The sequence below is a fragment of the Haemaphysalis longicornis genome, unplaced genomic scaffold (genome assembly GCF_048455015.1).
Source record: "Haemaphysalis longicornis isolate Haplotype H1 unplaced genomic scaffold, Haemaphysalis longicornis Haplotype H1 scaffold_7, whole genome shotgun sequence".
Classification (NCBI taxonomy): domain Eukaryota; kingdom Metazoa; phylum Arthropoda; class Arachnida; order Ixodida; family Ixodidae; genus Haemaphysalis; species Haemaphysalis longicornis.
In genome coordinates, this window is record NW_027526422.1 from 182,663,998 (window position 1) to 182,683,762 (window position 19,765).

Consider the following 19,765-nt stretch of genomic DNA (forward strand, 5'->3'; position numbering starts at 1 on the left):
ATATAAAACTTGTACAACACTTTTGTAAGGTATTCGCATGATACAGTCAACTTTAAGTAAAGGTTGACAAATTTTTGATGAGGTAACAGATTATTTTATCTGAAATTAAAGAAAAAACCAAGGTGGGAATCCAAACGAGCGAATATGTGACAAGGTTTTGTGTATTCGCGTACACATACAGGGCTACAAAGGACAGTCTATTAGTTGTTGAGTCGTTTGGCCGGTGCAAGTTTAATCCGGGCAAAATGCTTTCACCCGTTTTTTAGTGCATGATGAAACCGGCAAGTACGACTTTTTCAAGCATCTTCGCTACCATACTCTGCATTCAACTGGCAGGAAGCTTTAAGTAATACTGAATGATTTCGGTTACGCGTTTATTGCTTTTCGGGGGACAATCCAAATTCCCCCAAGCGGTGGAACCGGTATGTATAGCAATGAAAAAAGGAATACAAGCCAAACAAAACAAACATTTATTTTTCTTGAAGAAGGATTGTTCACTGGGACGCTGTCTTCCCTTTGCATTCTGATTCGTGTCAATGCGACTTGAGAAATATATTAGTGAGGAGCCTGGAAGGGCCATGATGTGAAATTATGACACAATGATATCCGAACCTTGATGCAAACCGACAGCCTTTTCCTTCAGCTTATAGTTGATACGACAACATCGTAAGTTTAGCTTGAATGAAGGGTATGTCATAAAAGCGTGCACACTTGCATCTTGCGATTGTACGTGTTCGCTCTAAGGTAAGGGTTTATGAATGTGTCCAGGTAGCTGGCGACGCGAGTAAAAACCATCGGCAGCGTGACGTCCCCGCAGACAGGTGGGCCGCCCGAGAGAATTCCTTGCAGGAACCAGTGACCGTCGATTTTCTGCATCGCCGGTGCTCCACTGTCACCCTGCACAATGTGGGACACATAATTTGACCGCAGCACCGTGCTTGTCGTGCCGAAGAAGCTAGGAAACAATGATTTGAGAAATGTCACATTTTGGGGAAGTGCTTGGTCAAGAGCGAAAGTTATTGAGTAGGTGAGTACACAAAGGTAAAATCTTATAGAGACATAACAAAAATTTACACCTTGCGCCATTCGTTAGTGTGAACAGATCACCGATTGAATGGCTGAAGTAGTTGTGCCGGTAAACTTCACTTAATTATGGGCTTAGAAAATGACGGAAAAATGCCTTTGAAGAGCCATCATGACCGTCAGCCTGTTTATGTCTATTGCAGTGCGAAGGGTTTTCCCAAAGAAGCTGCTTCTATCGTGAGCTTGTTCTTCCACCGTATTTTCGTAGCTTATCCTTACGTCAAATCTTTGGTATTTCTCTATTTTGTCTCCAAACCCTTGGTAACGATTTCCACCTCCTGTCATTTATTTGCTTTACATGATCCGTCGAATCCCGCTTTTCTGGTTTAATTCGAACTAGGATATCTTCTGCACAATTTGTTCCCTAATACCCGCTGCCGTTTTCTTGCCTCTATGTGTTATCCCTAGCATTTCCGTTCGATAGCGCGTTTGGCCGATATAAGTTTTTCTAAGGTGTTTAAGGAAACCCCGAGTATCAGAGGTACGGATTCGTTGAATAGCAACTTTTTAGTGAAATGGTTCGCTTACTGCGCAGAATGAAGGGTTTGCACTTAAAGGTTCAGCGCAAACAAAACTGCGATAAAATTCACTCTGTGTGCTATTCGTTTATGTGCGCAAACATAGCACGAAAAGAACTAGTCGGTCCTGCTAATTTCACTCGCAGGTCTGCCGAGGAGAAGACGCGAAAATGCTGTTTAAGCATATTAGGCTTAATTTGTTTGTTGGTGAACTTCCCATTTTATTTGAGGGCCTTGTGTTTGACAGTGAGCACAAGAGGATGACTGGTTTGTATAATAGCTTTCTGCAATAGCAAAATTTCTTTAGAAAAGGTGTGGGGATAACAAAAGGTAATGTTGCAGTCTTCGATTAAATTCGTCTTAGATAAGATTTTTTTATCAGACAATTGTGCGTACCCGGCTTAAGCGAAACATTTGCCAGCCTGTCCGTACGTGCGCATGAAAGTCTCACCACCAAATACCATCTTGGATGTATTCTCTGGCAAATGCGCATAAGTTAAAGCTGAAACGCATTTAATACTGTAAAAAAATATAGGCCTACACTCGCCAACGTATATCGCCGCTACTGGTATACATATAGACAAGAATTTCCACTGTGCACTGGGCGCCGCCATTTTTTAACGACTGGTGCGCCATCTGGGGCGCATTTGTTGGGGACTGCGTTGCCAGCAGACGACGCCGCAGTCACACGCTGTTCCGTGCCGTGCGTGGATATCAGACGTCCCAGCGGCATCAAAAATCGGTAAGTGTCATTTATTCGGTATGTCAACAGCGCGAAGTTAAACAATGCGTTGAAGAGAACGTTCAAAGCGTCCGAGAGCTGTCAGGTTTGCCCATAAATTCCGTTCTCAACCCGCTAACGTAGCGTTTCACCCTACGCACGCTTTGTCCTCACGGGGGTTGGCTGTGAGTCTACGTTTCGCCGCGCCAGCAAAACGCCCGACTTTTTATCACCAATTTATGTTTGTTTTCTTAATTCTGGACAGGTTGCCGTCACTGCCTTTACTTTCGATGTAAAGAATCTACTCGTCCGGGCGTCCCTACGCCATTGTTGGCTGCAACAACAATCAGCGTAAGCGCAAAGTGCTCATACACGAAACGTGCGAAGTGCAGAGTCTATTCGGTGCACAAATTTCCTGCGTCGCTTGAGTGCTGTCGCGAATGAGTCGTCACGCTGAATCGGAAAGATTTTGAGCTTAGCAAATTTGCGAGGGCAAGTTGCAGTTGGAGGTTCCCACCCGCCGCTGAAACGGAAAAGTTCTTTTGAGCAAGCAAACCACCGTGAAATCTTGGTGTACCCAATACGTTGCTTCTGTGTTTGTAGCAGAAAATAGTGTTATGTGGCGGCAAATGTTTCTCCTGCGAATGCCTGCTACGCATGCTCAGAAGTCAGTGGTTTGGTACATTCAGCGAATGCCTCTGATCGCGCGGTAGGGCAAATTATGGCATCCTGCTGCCTTCGCGCAAACGTGAGTCAGTTCTTAAACCAGGCCATGATATATTCTATTTGCCTGCGCAGGTCGTAGACGTTACATGCGCATAAAAGTAAATTATGTTTTAACAATATCTGCCGCAGCATAACATGCTTATAACTTTGCCCTACCGCGCGATCAGAGGCATTCGCTGCATGTACCAAACCACTGACTTCTGAGCATGCGTAGCAGGCATTCGCAGGAGAAACATTTGCCGCCGCATAACACTATTTTCTGCTACAAACACAGGAGCAACGTATTGGGTACACCAAGATTTCACGGTGGTTTGCTTGCTCAAAAGAACTTTTCCGTTCCAGCGGCGGGTTGGAACCGCCAACAGCAATTTAATTACCGACACGACAGGGCATGCTCCGCCACCGCGACGCTACTATTTCGCTTTCGGCTCGCTTTTTTCGCGTACCCGTGCTGCAGCATATATACGTGGGGTTGTTTTTTGTTGGCTTCCCGTCAATAAAATTAACACAGAATGCCTCCAGAGCACAGAAATGTGTGTTAAGGATTGAGAATGAGGGTGAATAAACAGCGCTGCCAAAATTAGCGTACGACTTGCCCTCGCACATTTGCTAAGTTTCGAATTCTTTCCCATTGAGCGTGACGTCTCATTCGCGGAGAAACTCAAGGGACGCGGGAAATTTGTGCACATTATGCACTCTGCAAATGCAGACACTTCTTTTGTCATGGTGCACTTCGAACGTTTCTTGTATGAGCACTTTGCGATTACGCTGATTGTTGTTGCAGCCAACAACGGCGTAGAGACGCCCGGGCGAGTAGATTCTTTACATCGTAAGTAAACTAAATGACGGCAACCTGCCCAGAATTAAGAAAACAAACATCAATTCGTGATAAAAAATCGGGCATCCTGCTGGCGCGGCGAAACGTAGCCTCACAGGGAACCCCCGTGAGGACAAAGAGTGCGTAGGATGGCACGCCGCCTTAGCGGGTTGAGAACGGAATTTATAGCAAACCTGGCAGCTCTCGGACGCTTTGAACATTCTCTTTAAAGCACTGGTAAACTATGCGCTGCTGACATACCGAATAAATGACACCGATTTTTGATGCCGTTGGGACATCTGATATGCACGCACGGCACGGAACAACAGCGTGTGACTGCGGCGTCGTCTGCTCGCAACGCAGCCCCCAAAAAATGCCCGCCAGATGGCGCCCCGGTTGCCGCAAAATGGCCGTCCCGGCGAAATTATGGTCTATACATTGCTGAGGAGTAGGTTTTACGTCACGAAAGTATCACTGCCCTGTTTTAAGAAAATAGTTCTGTGTAGGTGCTTCAACATTTGCATTTATTGAAGGCGTGGAGAGAAATCGAGAAAGAGAAAAAAAGGAGGGAGAACGAAACAGTCGAGTTATAAACATATGCAGATTCTGAGATGCACAGAGAAGATTAGCGAATGGAGAATGACATGAATTGACATATAGGTGAACCGCTAGTAAGAAAGATAGACGGATGGATGGATAGACAGACAGAGGGGGGAGCGAGGAAGAAATAAAAAGTGATGGAAAAAAAGTTAAGAGGACAGGAAGATAAAGCGAGAAAAACGCCGGGGTTTTTAGGACACAAATAAATACAGGAAGACGGTTAGATGGATATATAAAGAACACGTGTACAGAGAGAGTAATAGTAAAAAAAAAAAGGAGCAGAAGTGATAGCTTGGCTGGCAGTGTTGGGAGAAGTCACCTGCGAGAAATGTAACAAACCAAACCAAAAGAACAAAACAAAACAGAAATAAATACTTTAGTGTGACAAATTTAGCAATGAGAATGCGCACGGGCATCAGTCTCCCGTTTTAGTTGAAAGAAACTTGACACCAGTAAAAGTTTCAGAGAAATATAAACTATGACTTTGAACTGTGCACAGAAACGAAACTGGCGATGGGAAGTACAGATTAGCGCTATAATGGAGTAATCTGCCTGTTTATGTCATCACAAGAGGTCTTTGTATGCATACGAATGCAGACGTATGAATGTAGAGGAATGTAGACGTACGCGTGTAGACGAATGTAGACGTGCGAGAATAACATCAAATGAAGGGAGACATACCTCACAAAGGGAACCGTAATCATGGGGGGCGCAAAGGCTCTCTTCGTAGAGACTGACGTCAAAGGACTTGACGCATTGGTGGACGTTCATCAGCCGCATCTTGAGCTCCTGTAGCATTTTCCTCGTGCGATGTGTTTCTTTAGCTGCCGGTGAAAATAGACACAAATTAGCGAAATTTATCAAAGTGCGCAAAAACTATGCTCTGTTACGGAACGTCCTTCCTACTTAGGTTACGAAGATTATTGAAACTGAACCTTTAGGGAGGGTTGATACGTAATAACACAAACTAAAGCATTTTCGTCAAAATATCCCAACGATTTCAGAAGGTGTAAACCATGTGGCTGCAAAGTATGCTATTTGATAGCACAAAAAGTTGTTAAGAAGTAATAACACTGCTCATCAGAATCGGAAAAGTTGGAGGGATAAGAGTGGCCAATTAACAGAACGTTTTGAGTTGGTTGGTTCATTTCTGAAGTAAAAACATTGGCGTCTGTATATGTTGTTTGCGCGCATATTCGTCTTCATCTCTCTAGTGCCCTATTATTTTTACTACACAAGAATTATATTTGAATGCAAGTTCATACACAAGTGTTGCACATTTGGGCTTTATATGTAGACGCTCTAGTCATTGTTACTTGTGGAGTGGCGTATCTTACGTGTCTGAAGCACATTAGGTCGGTACAATGTAAAAGTACAAATTTCAAGTGCGGTTTCGCCCGCCAAGGCTGTACCAGAGTCCGTCAATGCTGGCTGTACCTTGGCTAGGAGACACGCCGCAGTGAAACGCAGCACATTATTTTAATCACATTGGGGTTCATAATGCGGGCTGAAATCTCTACGAGAAGGCGTTTTTGCTGTTCACCTTCGTTTTGTTCTTTGTTTTACGCGCCGAAGCTACATCTAGGCTATGAGGTGCGCTGTAGTGAAGGGCTACAGAATAATTTAGACCAAGTGCGCTGAAATCTCCCCACTAGCGTTTGTGTTTCTCACGTCCATTTGAAAACCGGCCGCCGCGCCCGGTATCGAACTTTTGTCATCGAAATCCACAGCATAATGTCTTACCAAGAAGCCACGGCGGTACGTTTTTCGCCTTCATAAAAAATTACTGAACTTATCACTGGGATTCTAAAGGACAAACTCGCTTGTGACAAAGCATAGCATTGGAGGAAGTGACATATGGTTCCATCAATTTCGCCGCCCGGGTGGGCTTGTAAACACGTCCTTGACAGCTGTAGGAAAATATTACTGCCCGTTCAGGGTGCATGAACTGTTGCTTACTTTTTCTAATCGTCCAGCCGGTGGCGTATGCCTCCGAATCTGTGGGCAGATGCTCCTTCCTCTCGGGCAGGCACACCGGTCTGATCGTAGTGGTGAAGTTGACTGGCTGGGCGAGCTTTATGATGGCGATGTCGTCATGCTATAGAGCAGGGCGACAGAAGCAAAAAAAAAAAAAAAAAACTGTGTGTAAGGTAGCGGTGTCGGTTAGTTTATTACTGCTTTTCGCTGACTTCTCTTGCTTTCAGACTTGCCCCTAAAAGCCTTTTTAACATATCCATGCTTATTCGGACTTTGCACAAATCTAGAGTCATTGTAGCCGTCAAGCACATATAATTTGCTTTAGTGTAATCGCTTTAGAACGACAGTCATAGTTGCATTGCGGAGCAATGCCTTTGCCATTGCAACGAATAACCTCAGTTCAAGTCCCGAAAATTGACCTTAAAAGGTGAGGTCTAATAACACTGAGACAAAAAAAAAACTTCGTACATAAATATGCTTCGGATGATTGAACAACACATCAGTCTCGTAGCCTTGACGCCAGTAATCCGGCACAGTGTCGATTGTAAACTAAGTCGTGAAACTAGCGGTAATACTTATAAGATAGTTTCCATTGGGTTTCCTACATAGTTTCCTAGATAGTTTCCTACAATAGTTCAAGTAACATCCGGATTTTGGTATACTACACTCGCAAAACGAGTCATTTATCAGCTGCTCAAGGCGTTTCTCGTCTTTTTGTGACACGGGAGTTCAGTGCACGCACAAATCAAGTAAAGTTTAGGATAGGGGAGGTTTTGAAAGCTACCAAGTCTGCGCATTCTCTCAAATACCAATGATGCTTAAATTTCTCAACGTTTGTCGGAAGTTGTTGTACCAACAAGCTGTTTTTAAATTCCATCACAAGGCATAAAAATGCTACTGGGAGAGTGAGTTGTCATATATTAAACTAGAATGAACATGAACACTCAATAATGTCAAGGACGATGTTAGTATAAATTGAGGAAATTTAAAGCTTCGTGGTACCCGTGCATCCTGTTAATGTATTAAAATCTGACCTTCTGACATCTCGTACCATTGAATTAGTGTAAGCAGTCTTTAAATCTTTGTCGTTATTTTTCAATTTTTATTTAACTACCACGATAGAAATATGTGCAGCATTAGGCTTTGATGGGTAGGTACATTTTTGGGAGAAAGGAGTTTTCGGTAAATCTGAAAGAGTTAACCCTGCAAGTTTCGACTGCTATGAAACGGTTAAAAATATTCGCCACTCAGAAAAAATCTGAAACGAGCGCATGCAAACACACTTACATCGCCAGTAAAGTTTTGGTGAATGCACATTTCTTTAACAGGAACTGCTATCTCGCCATTGTCTAGTTCACTTCTTCGCCAAGAGCCCAAGTGAATTCGTATTCCATCGGGGTCCATTTGGCTGGAATAAGAAAGAAAACAAAGCGGCTTGTCAGCAAGAAGCTTGAGCGAGTGCAAACAGCTCGAAATACCCTCAGTATAATTTACGATGGAGGACGACTACCAAAACAGGTGGTCTAACGCATATATTTATATGTGAAACAAGACCTCTCAAGAATGTTTCCAGGACGAAAAAAAAACAGAGTACGTCGATATCAAAAATACTCAACACTTATGGCAATGAACAATGTGGAATAAAGGTAGTGATAAATTATTTATACGAAGTGAGGTTTACATGGAGTTGTAAATAAATATTACGCATTCGAGGAAAAAGATCCTAGGGTTTTCAAAAAAAAAAGAAATCAAAAGCAGGGAACCAGACTGAATTTAGCCCACACCAGGGGTGAACGACCACAAATACAGGGGGCAAAGTTATTTCATCTGGGCCTACGCAGATCACTGTTTGAAAAATAAAACTGCATGAAGAACGGACGGGCGAGGCAGGCTACCTATTTTTCTCTATAAGAGAGGTTGGGAAAACAAAAACCAGGCGAGAGGGTTTATCCTTCATATAACAATTTCGCTTCGAACGGAAAGCGCACAGGGGTCACTGTTAAAGTTAACAAAAAACTTGTCACAGAGGATAAACCCAGAAAGAAGACGAAACAATAAAATACGCTCCTCTATTTTGAGATTTCATGTTGGTTCACTCAGGTAGGACTGCAGCACAAAGCAAACAGTAAGTTACGCAGAATTCTCACTCGATGCAGTGGGCCGCCGTCAAGACGTGCTGCCTGGTGATGAGTGCTCCTCCGCAGTACTGCTCTGGCCGGAACCGGGAACTTGTGTGGATTGCGGCGTTCCAGGGCCATCGCACGGGAGTGACATCTTTAGACGTGGTGCTGTCGGCGTACAGCCTCGTCCTCACCGATGCGGTGCCGCACATGGGGTCTGTTGAAGAAGCATGAGAGTTTTTTTGCTCGTTTCAATGACGTAATTTCGGTGTTGCCGACTTCCCAGAGGAAAAAAAAAAAAAAAAAGAAACCGATCACAGTAGCATTGGTACACGGAATTAGTTTAAGTAGCGGATTTATAGATTTCGATACCACTGATAAGCTCCTACACAATTAAGGGATTACTTGGTCCATGGTCTTGCCCCAATAGTGCCTTATGTGGGCCAAAAGCACTGACTGCGTACCCGCGAAACGCAGGTCTTGACCAGACCCTGGAAATAACTCAACGAATGCGGGCACATCAATATCATTAACATTTTCATCATCATCGTCACCAAATTCATCTAGCGTTGCGGGCTCGGCATCCCAGCTGGGCTGACGTCACCATTCGTAACCACGGTGGTTCTCCCTTTCTCTCTTTCTGCCTGTGACAACGGGAGTGTGTAGATTTAATGTATTTCGCCAGTCTCACGTACGTTGCGAGAGTGACACATCTTAAAAAAAATCATGCAACACTATGCGCCATAGCCTTCCAAACAAGCATCTCCGGAGTATGTGAAAACGGCCAGTGGTTGCAAAAAGTTTTCGGACGTGGCACTTCGGCCATCAGTTTTTTGCTACCAGGACCTCCAAAATCAGTGTTTTTCAGATAAACCTGAATGGCAAAAAATTTTACCACCACAGTTTTTCGACATTTTTTGCATTTATCTGAAAACAAGTAGCCTCATGTATTCCTTACACAACAAAAGTTGTGGTGCATTGACACTTTGTCAAGCGAAAGTGTAAAGTGTAGTTTTAAGACATGCTTGAACACATTCATGCGAGCAATTCATGTAGCTTCTCGCAACTACCCAGAGTATCATTTTTCAGCTGTGTTAACGTGACTGACTAAGAGGAAACTCGGTGCCTAAAGGCACCATGCAGACAAAACACAAGGTGGCTTCATACGAAAGTTTTCTCGTTAGAATCATACTGACACCACTTTTAGCGCACACTTCGCTTAAATAAGCTACATAGGAAGAAAGGGAATGGGCATGCGACCCACATGCTCATTTTCGGCAACAGAGCCCATATGTCATATGCCCAGCTGTGCGAGGGCTGAGGCCTGCAAACGCAAACGCCAAGGCTTATAAGCTTGCCGAACGAACTAGCTGGGCCTAAATGTAATGCATATTCATCTTACAACAGTAAGAATGGTGAGGTAAACAATGAAAGTTATGAAAATACACGTACACATTCAAGTACCCCTGCGCACTGCTGTTTTACTGCACTATGCTTGTTTTAGCTGCGCAGGAGTCTGCCGCTTTGGAGTTGTCTTACACGAAACTGTCCGATTGACGTAAGCGACGTTCTTACGTGACCCTGTTTGCCGAGAATATCTTATGTTTCACGAAACGATTACTTTCTGCCTTAACAAAATAAAGCCAGGTGCAAATAGGTCCAAAAAAAAAAAAACCGCAGACAACGGTCCACGGCTGATTATGGTAGCGCCCTCGCGGGCGACTGACGGTATAGCTAGGCTGCAGAGCCCAATGACGCACTGGAAGTTGGGTTTGAGTACAAACCCTTATGACTTCATCGAAGACGTCACGAAAACACCCGATTTGGCGGGAGAATCAGAATTTTAACCTGAGTTGATTGATTTCTCAGCGAATGCGGCATTGTTTCCTGCCGGTCAAGGCTAGGGGCACTCTGAAACACGAAATCTTTCGAATAAAACAAACTTGCATTTTGTCTGTGCTGGGACCCTTTAAGCACCGCTCGGTTTGTGTGGGTTGCGTTCGTTTGCCGCCTTTGGTCGCAATGCTATGCACGGTTGTCGCTGGTACGGCTGCTGAAGGACGAACTTCAAGACAGAGCTGACGTGGTTATACAGGGAACAGATGAAAAAAAGAGTAAATATTGGGGTGGGAACGCGCTGTTTTCACCCTGAAATTTTAATGGGGCGATATTATTAGGCGTCAGCATAAGGCATAGAAAGAAGATCGATAAAATGTCACTCCTATTAGAGCTATAAGGGATCCTCTGCATATTTACTGCTCGTAACGGGTTTGTCTGGGTTAACTGGACAGTATGGCTGGGGGAAATAACAAAACTGTTGTTATGAAAAAAAGGAAAACTAGTCGTGTTTGGGTAAAAGTAGTTTCGTCCCGCGTTCTATCACCATGCGTATGACATGTTCGAAGTGCGAAGGTGTAACAAAGGACTTTGTATTGATTAGGCGGTTACAAATTACAAGGACGTATGGCGGAATTCTGACACAAGTGTGCTGGCCGTTCGTTCGTAGTTGCTGATTCTGTTTTGGAACTGTGACATTTAATAACCAAATTTTAATTAGTACAAAATGATATCTATTGCTACCCTGAAAAGAAAGTACCTTAGAAGATAACGATGCTATACTAGGCACTTGCTTACACGTGGTTAAAGTAAAGTGCAAAATTAAAATAACGGGTGTCAAGTATCAAACAACGTTATTTTTCGAGAAAGTACTCATTATACTTTTAGTAAAAGCTCGAAGGCCTAGCTAGCGGCACTTCTTTAAATGTGTGGCGTAAAAAGGAAGATTTTGGAGATATTCGTCTTATAAACGAACATTTAGGTACAAGTGAATATGTAAAAAGTACCTAGCGGTAGACTGGACCACAGTTGAAGCCAATGTGTGAGCCTCCGTGCAATGGAAGCAGAAAATTTTAAATTTAGGTTATAACTGCTTAAAGAGTCGAGTGGTAAGACTGCAATGACCGTAACCTTTAATTTGTATAGATAGTTTTTTTTACATCTCTGCTTCTAAATATAATTTTTTCGCCACCTCATTTTTTCGGTCATCAAAGTCTGATCTCCTATTTAATTTGTTAGCAGCAGCACTGGGAACTGAACAACGATTTCCTTTGCTAGAAACCGAAACACGAACCATGAACGGGTTGCAGGTTTTAAAGCGAAGAGCCGAATTATGGTTTCTTGTGCTTGTATTATCTACGAAAATGTATGTGGGCATACATGTTAATCTCTCTGGTTCGGTGTTGACCTTTTTGGGTCACATTTCTCAAAACGGCTATTTATATACGCCTTGGGGATGCTTTAAAAAGGGCTTATATGTCTGCCTTTACAGATTCCTTGACTTCTTGCTGTATACCTCGCTGGTAGTATTAGAGGAGGCTGTATTATCGGTCGGCATCATGACTGCGATTATCTTAGGGTAGCCGACCTAAGTAGTCTTTTCCAAGGTTTTCAATGAATGTGCATTTTATTACCCAAATCACTATACGAGGCACTGGCGCCATATTGTGTACGGTGAGCGTTCTTTATGTTTCGTCGTACCGGGAAATTGAAAAAGCTTCAAAGATGGGTCAAAGTTGAAATTACAGCTCGAAATTACTGACACCCGCACACAGGCACTCACTCACACTCACGCACGCGCGCGCGCACGCACGCACGCACGCAAGCAAGCACGCACATACACACACATACACACATACGCATACACACACAGACCACTAAAGCCACGGCAGTCCACTCGGTTACAATGCACCTAGGTTTTTTACGTAGTTAACGGCGCAGCTGAATTGCTATTCGCTGGCTAATTATGCAAGATCACATTTTCTACCCCGAGGAACACCCCAATTGACTTCGAAAAATGTACAGTAGGACGAAAAGGAGTCGTGTTGATTGCAAAAGCTTCGTAAATACAATCATCTTCGGCCATGGACTTTTTTTTGGATGGACAATTTTTTTGTGAGCCTAGTTGGAAGGCTGGGGCGGCCTGTAGTTGGGTATAACACCAGCACGCAGCGCAGGAAATGTCAGCCATTTGCGCGGGCCTGAACAAAAAGGTGACCATCAAGTGCTATGAATTTTTGATGCGCAGTGACATGATCGCTCTTTTGGAAAGGACTGTGCTAACTGTCGAACGCTAGGTTAACATTTATATCCGCGCGAAAGCACGAAACTTTGAGAAGCATAGCAACAGGAAACATGTTAAATCCGGTTAAAACTATCTTTGGCAAGCCCGTTGCGATATCAATGGACATCCGGACGTCGCTTAAGTGCACCTTGCAATTCATTTCGCATTCTCGATGTCATCCGGGCTACCCAGAATGCTAATACTGGATAGATAATACCGGTTGTAGCAGCGACAATAGTCAACGTACATTGCTAGCGCGCATTATGCAGGATTGCAGCAACTGTCGTGTGCACTTCGGGTTTTTCAAGTTGATGGCACCTCTCCTAACGAACACGTTCTTTCCCGGAGCTCCTTAAGATGCGGAATTTTCAGGGTGACACTTGAAAGCTATGGTTTCCTTTTCTTGGAATCAGCTTTGAAGATGATGGCTACATTCTGCGTTTGCACCTTAGCGTGCGCCGAGGAAACGAAGCTACGCTACTGTTGATTAGACCAGCGTATCTCAAATGATTGTCCACGCACCACACGAGGTTGGCGAGGTCCGCATTTGGGGGTTCCTAGAAGCCTTCACCGCGAAGTCAAATAATTCACTACACGGTAGCTTTTTCTGCATCACGCTGACGATGATGTGATCAAAGGGTTTGCCGTACAGCATACGGGCTGTGGGCTTCCAGTTTGTACCACGCGCCTTTACTCTGCGCTGCACGAGGACCACGGAAAAGTTAAGCGGCTAGAAGACGCGCTTGTGCTCGAAGTAAATTGATGATTGATTGATTGTAGGGTTTACCGCGCCGACGCAACGCAGGCGATGAGGCGCGCCGTAGTGGAGGGCTCCGGATTAATTTTGACCACCTGGGGATCTTTAACGTGCGCCGAAATCTCGTACACACGGGCGTTTTTGCTTTTCGCCTCCATCAGAAAAGCGGCCGCCGCGGCCGGGAATCGAACCCGCGACCTCGTGCTCAGCAGCGCACGAAGTAAATTGCCAACTAGGCTTCTCAACTATACCCTCATTTCACACTGTGGTGTGTCCTTTACCACTTTTTGCCATAGTTTACGAAAGTTCCACAGAACATCGATGTTTCACGAGCACCGCCATAAAGAAAGAAAGAAGGGCTGCGAAAAATTGACTTTAGATTTCTGTAAATGTTCCAAAAAGGAAAACAGGGAGGGTACAGCAGCATCCTTTGTGACTCAACATGGCGTCAGGTAATAAATTTGTTTAATTTTGTTTTTTCTCTACGAGTTCACTGCTCGTGTGTACTTCTTTTAAACTGTTGTATTAATAAGGGAGTAACTTCTGGCAGTGACCAGGCGCCGAAGGACTCTAATTGTAGACGCCCATAGTGTTGCTTATCTTTATTATTTCATTTTTTTCATGGCTGCAGGCCAGCCGCGAATTCGAACCTTTTTTTGTGCTGCGTCTCTTGAGCAAAACTACACGGAAAGAATAACAAATTCAAAGGAACGCAAATAGTGAAATAATGAAAGCAGGCAGAAAGAATTAAACAATAGCAATACGGGAGTCCCTTCTGCGGAATCGGGCACACCTGCACTTCCGAATCACTACTGTTTAATGGAACTGTACACGGAACATGAATATATAGCTGTAAAATCACCAGACCATACTGATGGTTGTAACCTGTGCGAGCATAAATACGACAAAAGAGTCCCCCAAGCTTAACAAGCTGTAGGTAATTTACCATGAGAAAACCCTTCCCTGTAACACAGGATTTTTCGAAAAAGCAGAAGGCTGACGCGTTTTTGTTACGTACTGAAGTAAACACCGTAGTTATTTTCCCTTATCTTCCCAAAATGTTTAAAGTTTTCTGTGGAAACAGTTTTATAGGCTGCAAAACACAATGCATGATATATGTGCTATGCAGGTGTATTGAAATGGAGGTTAAACTCATTATACGGGAGGACACGCTGCTTACCGTTGCTTCACTTTTGAGACAAAACTTCCTAAAGCTCTTGGAATGGTCCTGTGGATTTAATAAGCGATGTCGCTTCAGAGTCGGGGGGAGTGTGATGGCAGTTACGGTATATACATGCAGTATTGAAGGCAAGTATGTATGATCTAAATAAGGATTCCGTTGCGCAGAGTTAAGGAGGTTTACGGGAGTTTCCTACAAAACATAAGTATTGTTGCTTACTGCCCAGGAAGGTTATCGACGAATCATGTGACCACTTTCTGGGAACTTTTCGAACACTCCGCTTATTTCGAATAAATAAAAGAGTCGCCCTGTACAAATGACATGACAAAAATACACTCGTAAAGTTTTTACGGCGCCTTATTCCTGGCGTCGTGCTGCCGCATTTCAATTTTTGCCACAGAGTGATTTACGAGATTGGCCTGTGCGGCCGAGGAAGATATCGCAGCATTTATGATGCGATGTAGTAATTATGTTTTTTAGGGAGGTTTCGGGAATTTATTGGGAGATAAATGGTTTAGAGCGTTGGATCGGCTGTACTGAATACCGTAGTGGCTGAATAGAGCCGGTAAATACGCCTTTGAACTGTACCCTACAACTTGCAGGTACCGTTTGTGCACTATTGATTTTACACCTATAAATAAGAATATGAACGAAGTTGCAGCGAGAACCACCGCAGTTAAATAATTCAAAGGGTGTGTTGTTTTCACGACTAGGATGCGAGAAAATTAACAGGTTTGCAGTGAAGATCTGCAGGTAAGCAGGTGCGCTGTTAAGAAGGGCTAAACTCATGGCATTGGATACTGATGCGCTTCCCTACAAATGCTGATGGCGGGCAATCAGGCAAATGGCAAAAGTCTGGATTATGCTGTTTCCGGCAGTGCCTAGACTTCGTAAGGTAAGAATCCGCGTTCCTCGTTTACGATTGGCGGAATCTTTCTCTTATGTTAAAGATTTGACGAGGAATGAATAGATGCGGAATTGTATATCAGATGAAGCTTTGAGGTACAGGCATGGCCCAGGCTTTTGGTAGTATTTGTTTCGCGAGTTTTTTTTTAAGTTCCAAAGGAACAAAGAGGAAAGCGATAAATATGTTTTTCCGCGTTGGGAATGATCGAGGTTATTTTAGGAGCTTTGCGAGAAATTGAAAGTGACACTGATATGGTAAGGGCCAATCCGGCCCAATTCCAAAGTTATAACGCGATTGTGGTTTTCCCGGTCACGGCAAGTTTGACATGCCATTGGGCTCTCAAAAACGCATAATTATGGGAAGTGATTTGAACAATACAGTAGCGTGTGGATCAAAACCCCTAAACAATCCTTGAATGCCCTCTTCAAGTCCGGGGATGAGAACGCTTCGTGACATCTGCTGGCATCTACCCTTCCCAAATTACGTCCTGGCGTGTGAAGCTATAACAGTTTTTTTAGATTACGAAGGGCCCAGCTGCTTCCCCCATTGTATCTGTTTTATCCTTTGCAACGAGAGGTGTTTTTGTGAAAAGCGAGAAAGATTGGCTCAATTTGAAAGCTCGGTTTGTTTAAGAAGAAAGTTCAGAAAATGGCTTCATGTCCTCGTGGCAATGACCTGACTATCTCATGCTTCCGCGTTTCGCTCCAATAAGAGGACCTCATTATACGGGAGGACGCACTGCTTACCGTTGCTTGACCAGGCTACGGTGGCCACGACGGCCATGATGAGGTTCGTGCTGGCTTCCATCCTCAACGCTCGCGAGACCGCCGCCGCGCATTTCACGCCGGGAGTTCGCCGGCCTATGTTTTTAGGGGCCCCCGACCAGGCCTTCTTTCGCAAGTCGTCCGTCACTCGCTGCAACCGCCCTTGAGAAACGAGCTCTGCGATGGCTCAAGGGGGTTTCTACTAGTTCACGTGTCCACGCTCGGCATTCCTCCCGGTGCTTCGCGGCGCTTCTTCTCGCTTTCTCTCTCTGTCTCTCTCTATCGGAGAAAGAAGCCTTGTGGTTGCCGAGCACCCCGTCTGGTATCCGCCTTAATTCTTGTTTCCGTCTTCTTTTTACGGCCAGTGCGGACGTGTTCAGGGAACAAAACGAAACGGTCGTGTAACACGTACCGACCAGGCAGCGGCCGCGTTGCCTCATGAATGCACCTCCTTGGTGAAAGAATGAATACGCATGGGTATGGTAGGTTGAAGGCTCACTTGCTATTTTCCCCTCCTTGCCGTAAGACGAAGGGGAATCGGATACTTATGTTGACTGCTCGAGAGTATTTGGGTTGCACGGGGGTCACGCCTCCTCTTGCGTTCGAGTTGCTCTTTATACACGGAGCACCGTTAGAATGTTTTCCCCTCTGAGCGTTGGTGTGCGGCAGCGGGAGGTGCCGTGCGTCATCCGGGCAACGACGTCGGGGATACGTGGGATCCGCTGAAAGCCAATTATTGGGGGAGCGCCTGGGCGCACGACGTGCGGGGGCTTGCCCCCTTCCGCCTTTGCGGAGCACTGCATTGCTTTCTTTACGGCAATAAATTATCCGGGGTGACCGTTCCGGGTACGCCTTGCAAGCACAGGTAATCTCTGAACGAGTTACTGTGGTGTGCCGCTTTTTTGGCGGGTCATTTTTCTTGTACAAACACTGTTATTTACTCGTGCAGCAATGCCCTTGCAACGTCGGCAGCTCTTTGCATTGCGGAGGTCTGATGTGTTTTGAATGTTTTATTAGCGTTCTGTAAGTACGTTAATCGCGTATGTTTGGCAACGAACAAATATTCCTAAGATGAAGTTCGTCGTTGGTAGGTTGATGCTGCTCCTTGCGGAGCTTTATCTTTCTCCGAATAGCCATATGAGCCGTTTTCGAGATAAAGAAATTTCTCTAAAGTTCAAAAGGCAGCTGGGTGCTTTCATACGTGTCATGGTCTGTGAGTGAAAAATCCCCCCTCCCTCTTACTTTCGCCAGTAACTGAGCACATGCCGTGAATGCTTGTCACCAGCGATCCTGTAAAAACAGTATACAAGCAAATTATTACTGCTACATGCGCAGTATGCATGCAATACCAAAAACCTTTAACTTGTTCTGCAGCAATCAACAGAACCACACACGTTTGGTTCTTGTTATAATTAGTTTTTTACTAGCACAATTTTTTGGGATTACTTTCGTCTTTAATGTCGTGATTAAATTTTTGCTGACGTCCTTTTACTGAGGTGCATTGCGATGAGAAAGAAGTACTTACTTTACTGGCAAGAATTCCAGTGGCACATTTTCAACTTAGCCATATAAAAAACACCAGGAAACAACAACAACAAAAAAAAAACAATTTTGCTGTATGGTTGCTTGAGAATATGAACAACTCTTTTTTGGCTCAATGGCTCAATGGCAGGCAAAGTATTCGCGAGCTGGAATTCTTAATCGCGGAGGCACTGGTTTCTCTGCAGGAGGAGAAGAAGAAGATGGTGTGTGCCAATTTTCACCATATATTTGATATCCCCAGCAGTTTCAAGCTAATATTTATCGCTTGACTATAGCGTTTTTCAAACGGCAAGATTGCATACCTCTCCAAACCTTTGCGAGGATTCCTCAAGAGAAGTCAGACTTTCTTTGGCAAATTTTTAAGCGAGCATTCTGCAGAAAAAAATTGTAAGGCAGCAGTCAAGGACTCGTTATTTGAGGAAGGAAAACCCGGCACAATTCGGAGCGTTTAAAATCCGGCCCTAAAGGAAGGAAGGAAGGAAGGAAGGAAGGAAGGAAGGAAGGAAGGAAGGAAGGAAAAGACAGCAATGAAAGGAAGGGAGATTACCCACAGAAGCGTCACCTGAGCCGCTCTACACATGGGGAGTTGGAAAAGAGGGATCTCAAGAGAAATACAGTATATATAAAAGACGGGAAAGGGAGCTTGAGGAGTGAGAAAAGAAAGTGTAACGGTAACTACAAAAACAAAACCATGGACGGTAATAAGGCGTAAAACAGAACAGGTAAACTTGCCGAATCGGCGAATTGATGATGATGATGGTTGGTATTTCATGGCGCAAGGCCAGCGAGGGCAAAGAGCGCCAGAAAAGAAGTTATATAATGAAGCGAAGTGATTACCATAAAAAGGTAGGTATAAAAACATGTAAATCGGACATTGTAAAATCAATTAAAGGTAATGGTGATGGCTGGTGTATAGGGCCAGATTTGATTATGCGTGATATGAGATAAGGTTTAAAAACTTAACATCTGACAAATAATCAAACACACGTTTCATAGAAACACTGGCATCGTCACCTAGAAACAGCGATGGGTGTAGTGGGTTATGTTGTCTGTAGAGTTCTCTGAAGTGTTTGTGTCGTGTTGTGTGAAGTGCCTTGCATGTTATTAGTATGTGGACTACGGATAGGCCCTCCCCGCACCTGCTACACAGGGGTCTTGGAGATCCCGTGAGCAGGTGGGAGTGTGTTGCATGCGTGTGGCCTATCCGTAATCGAGCCAGGGTAACTTCGTTGTGTCTGTTGTGAGTATCAGTGGTGTATGCTCCCAAGAGTGGCTTTATAATGTGTAGTTTGTTGTCAGTGTGTTGATTCCAGTGCGCTTGCCATGTTGTGCGAAGGTGTTGTCTGATGTGTGATTTGAGGTCGGTGTAGGGTATTGTTGTTATGTCAACTGTTGTTGTAAGGGCAGCAGCGGCCGCCATTCCGTCTGCGGTCTCATTACCTGGAATTCCAGAGTGCCCTGGCACCCAGCACACGGTCACCTCAAGGTTTAACGCATGCACAGACATAATAGTACTAATGAGAGCACTGACCACATGGTTTTTAGACTTCTGTGAGGATAATGCACGCACAACACTTAAAGAATCAGTATAAATTACAGATTTCGGAATTCGACTTAGAACAATATGTTTAACTACAAGAAGTATGCCATAGGCCTCTGCCGTAAAGATACTTGTATTTCTATTCATAGTTCTACAGACATTAAAGGTACCACCACCATGCGCAGCACAGGAAACAGTTGTGGCAGTTTTAGAAGCATCTGTGTAAAATTCAGCACACTTGTATTTGTGCTGAAGGGACAAGAAATGTTGCACGATCGCACTTCTAGGCACTCTGTTTTTCTCGACACTTGTAAAAGATACATCACATGATATCGGGCGAAGCTGCCACGGTACTAGAAGTTCAGTAGCGGAGGTTTTGATGGTGTCTGAGAA

The 19,765-nt window shown here is 44.3% G+C and overlaps 1 protein-coding gene across 1 annotated transcript; it reads right to left on the minus strand.

The window, feature by feature from the left end:
• Positions 1-447: 447 nt before the first annotated feature.
• On the minus strand, positions 448-16,550 carry LOC144147322 (chymotrypsin-like protease CTRL-1). Its single transcript, XM_077679439.1, has 6 exons — positions 16,273-16,550; positions 8,590-8,779; positions 7,730-7,850; positions 6,425-6,563; positions 5,147-5,289; positions 448-897 (listed from the first exon to the last, which is right to left on the minus strand). The coding sequence occupies exons 1-6, from the start codon at positions 16,331-16,333 to the stop codon at positions 694-696; spliced, it is 858 nt and encodes a 285-aa protein (XP_077535565.1). The 5' UTR covers positions 16,334-16,550; the 3' UTR covers positions 448-693.
• Positions 16,551-19,765: the final 3,215 nt, after the last annotated feature.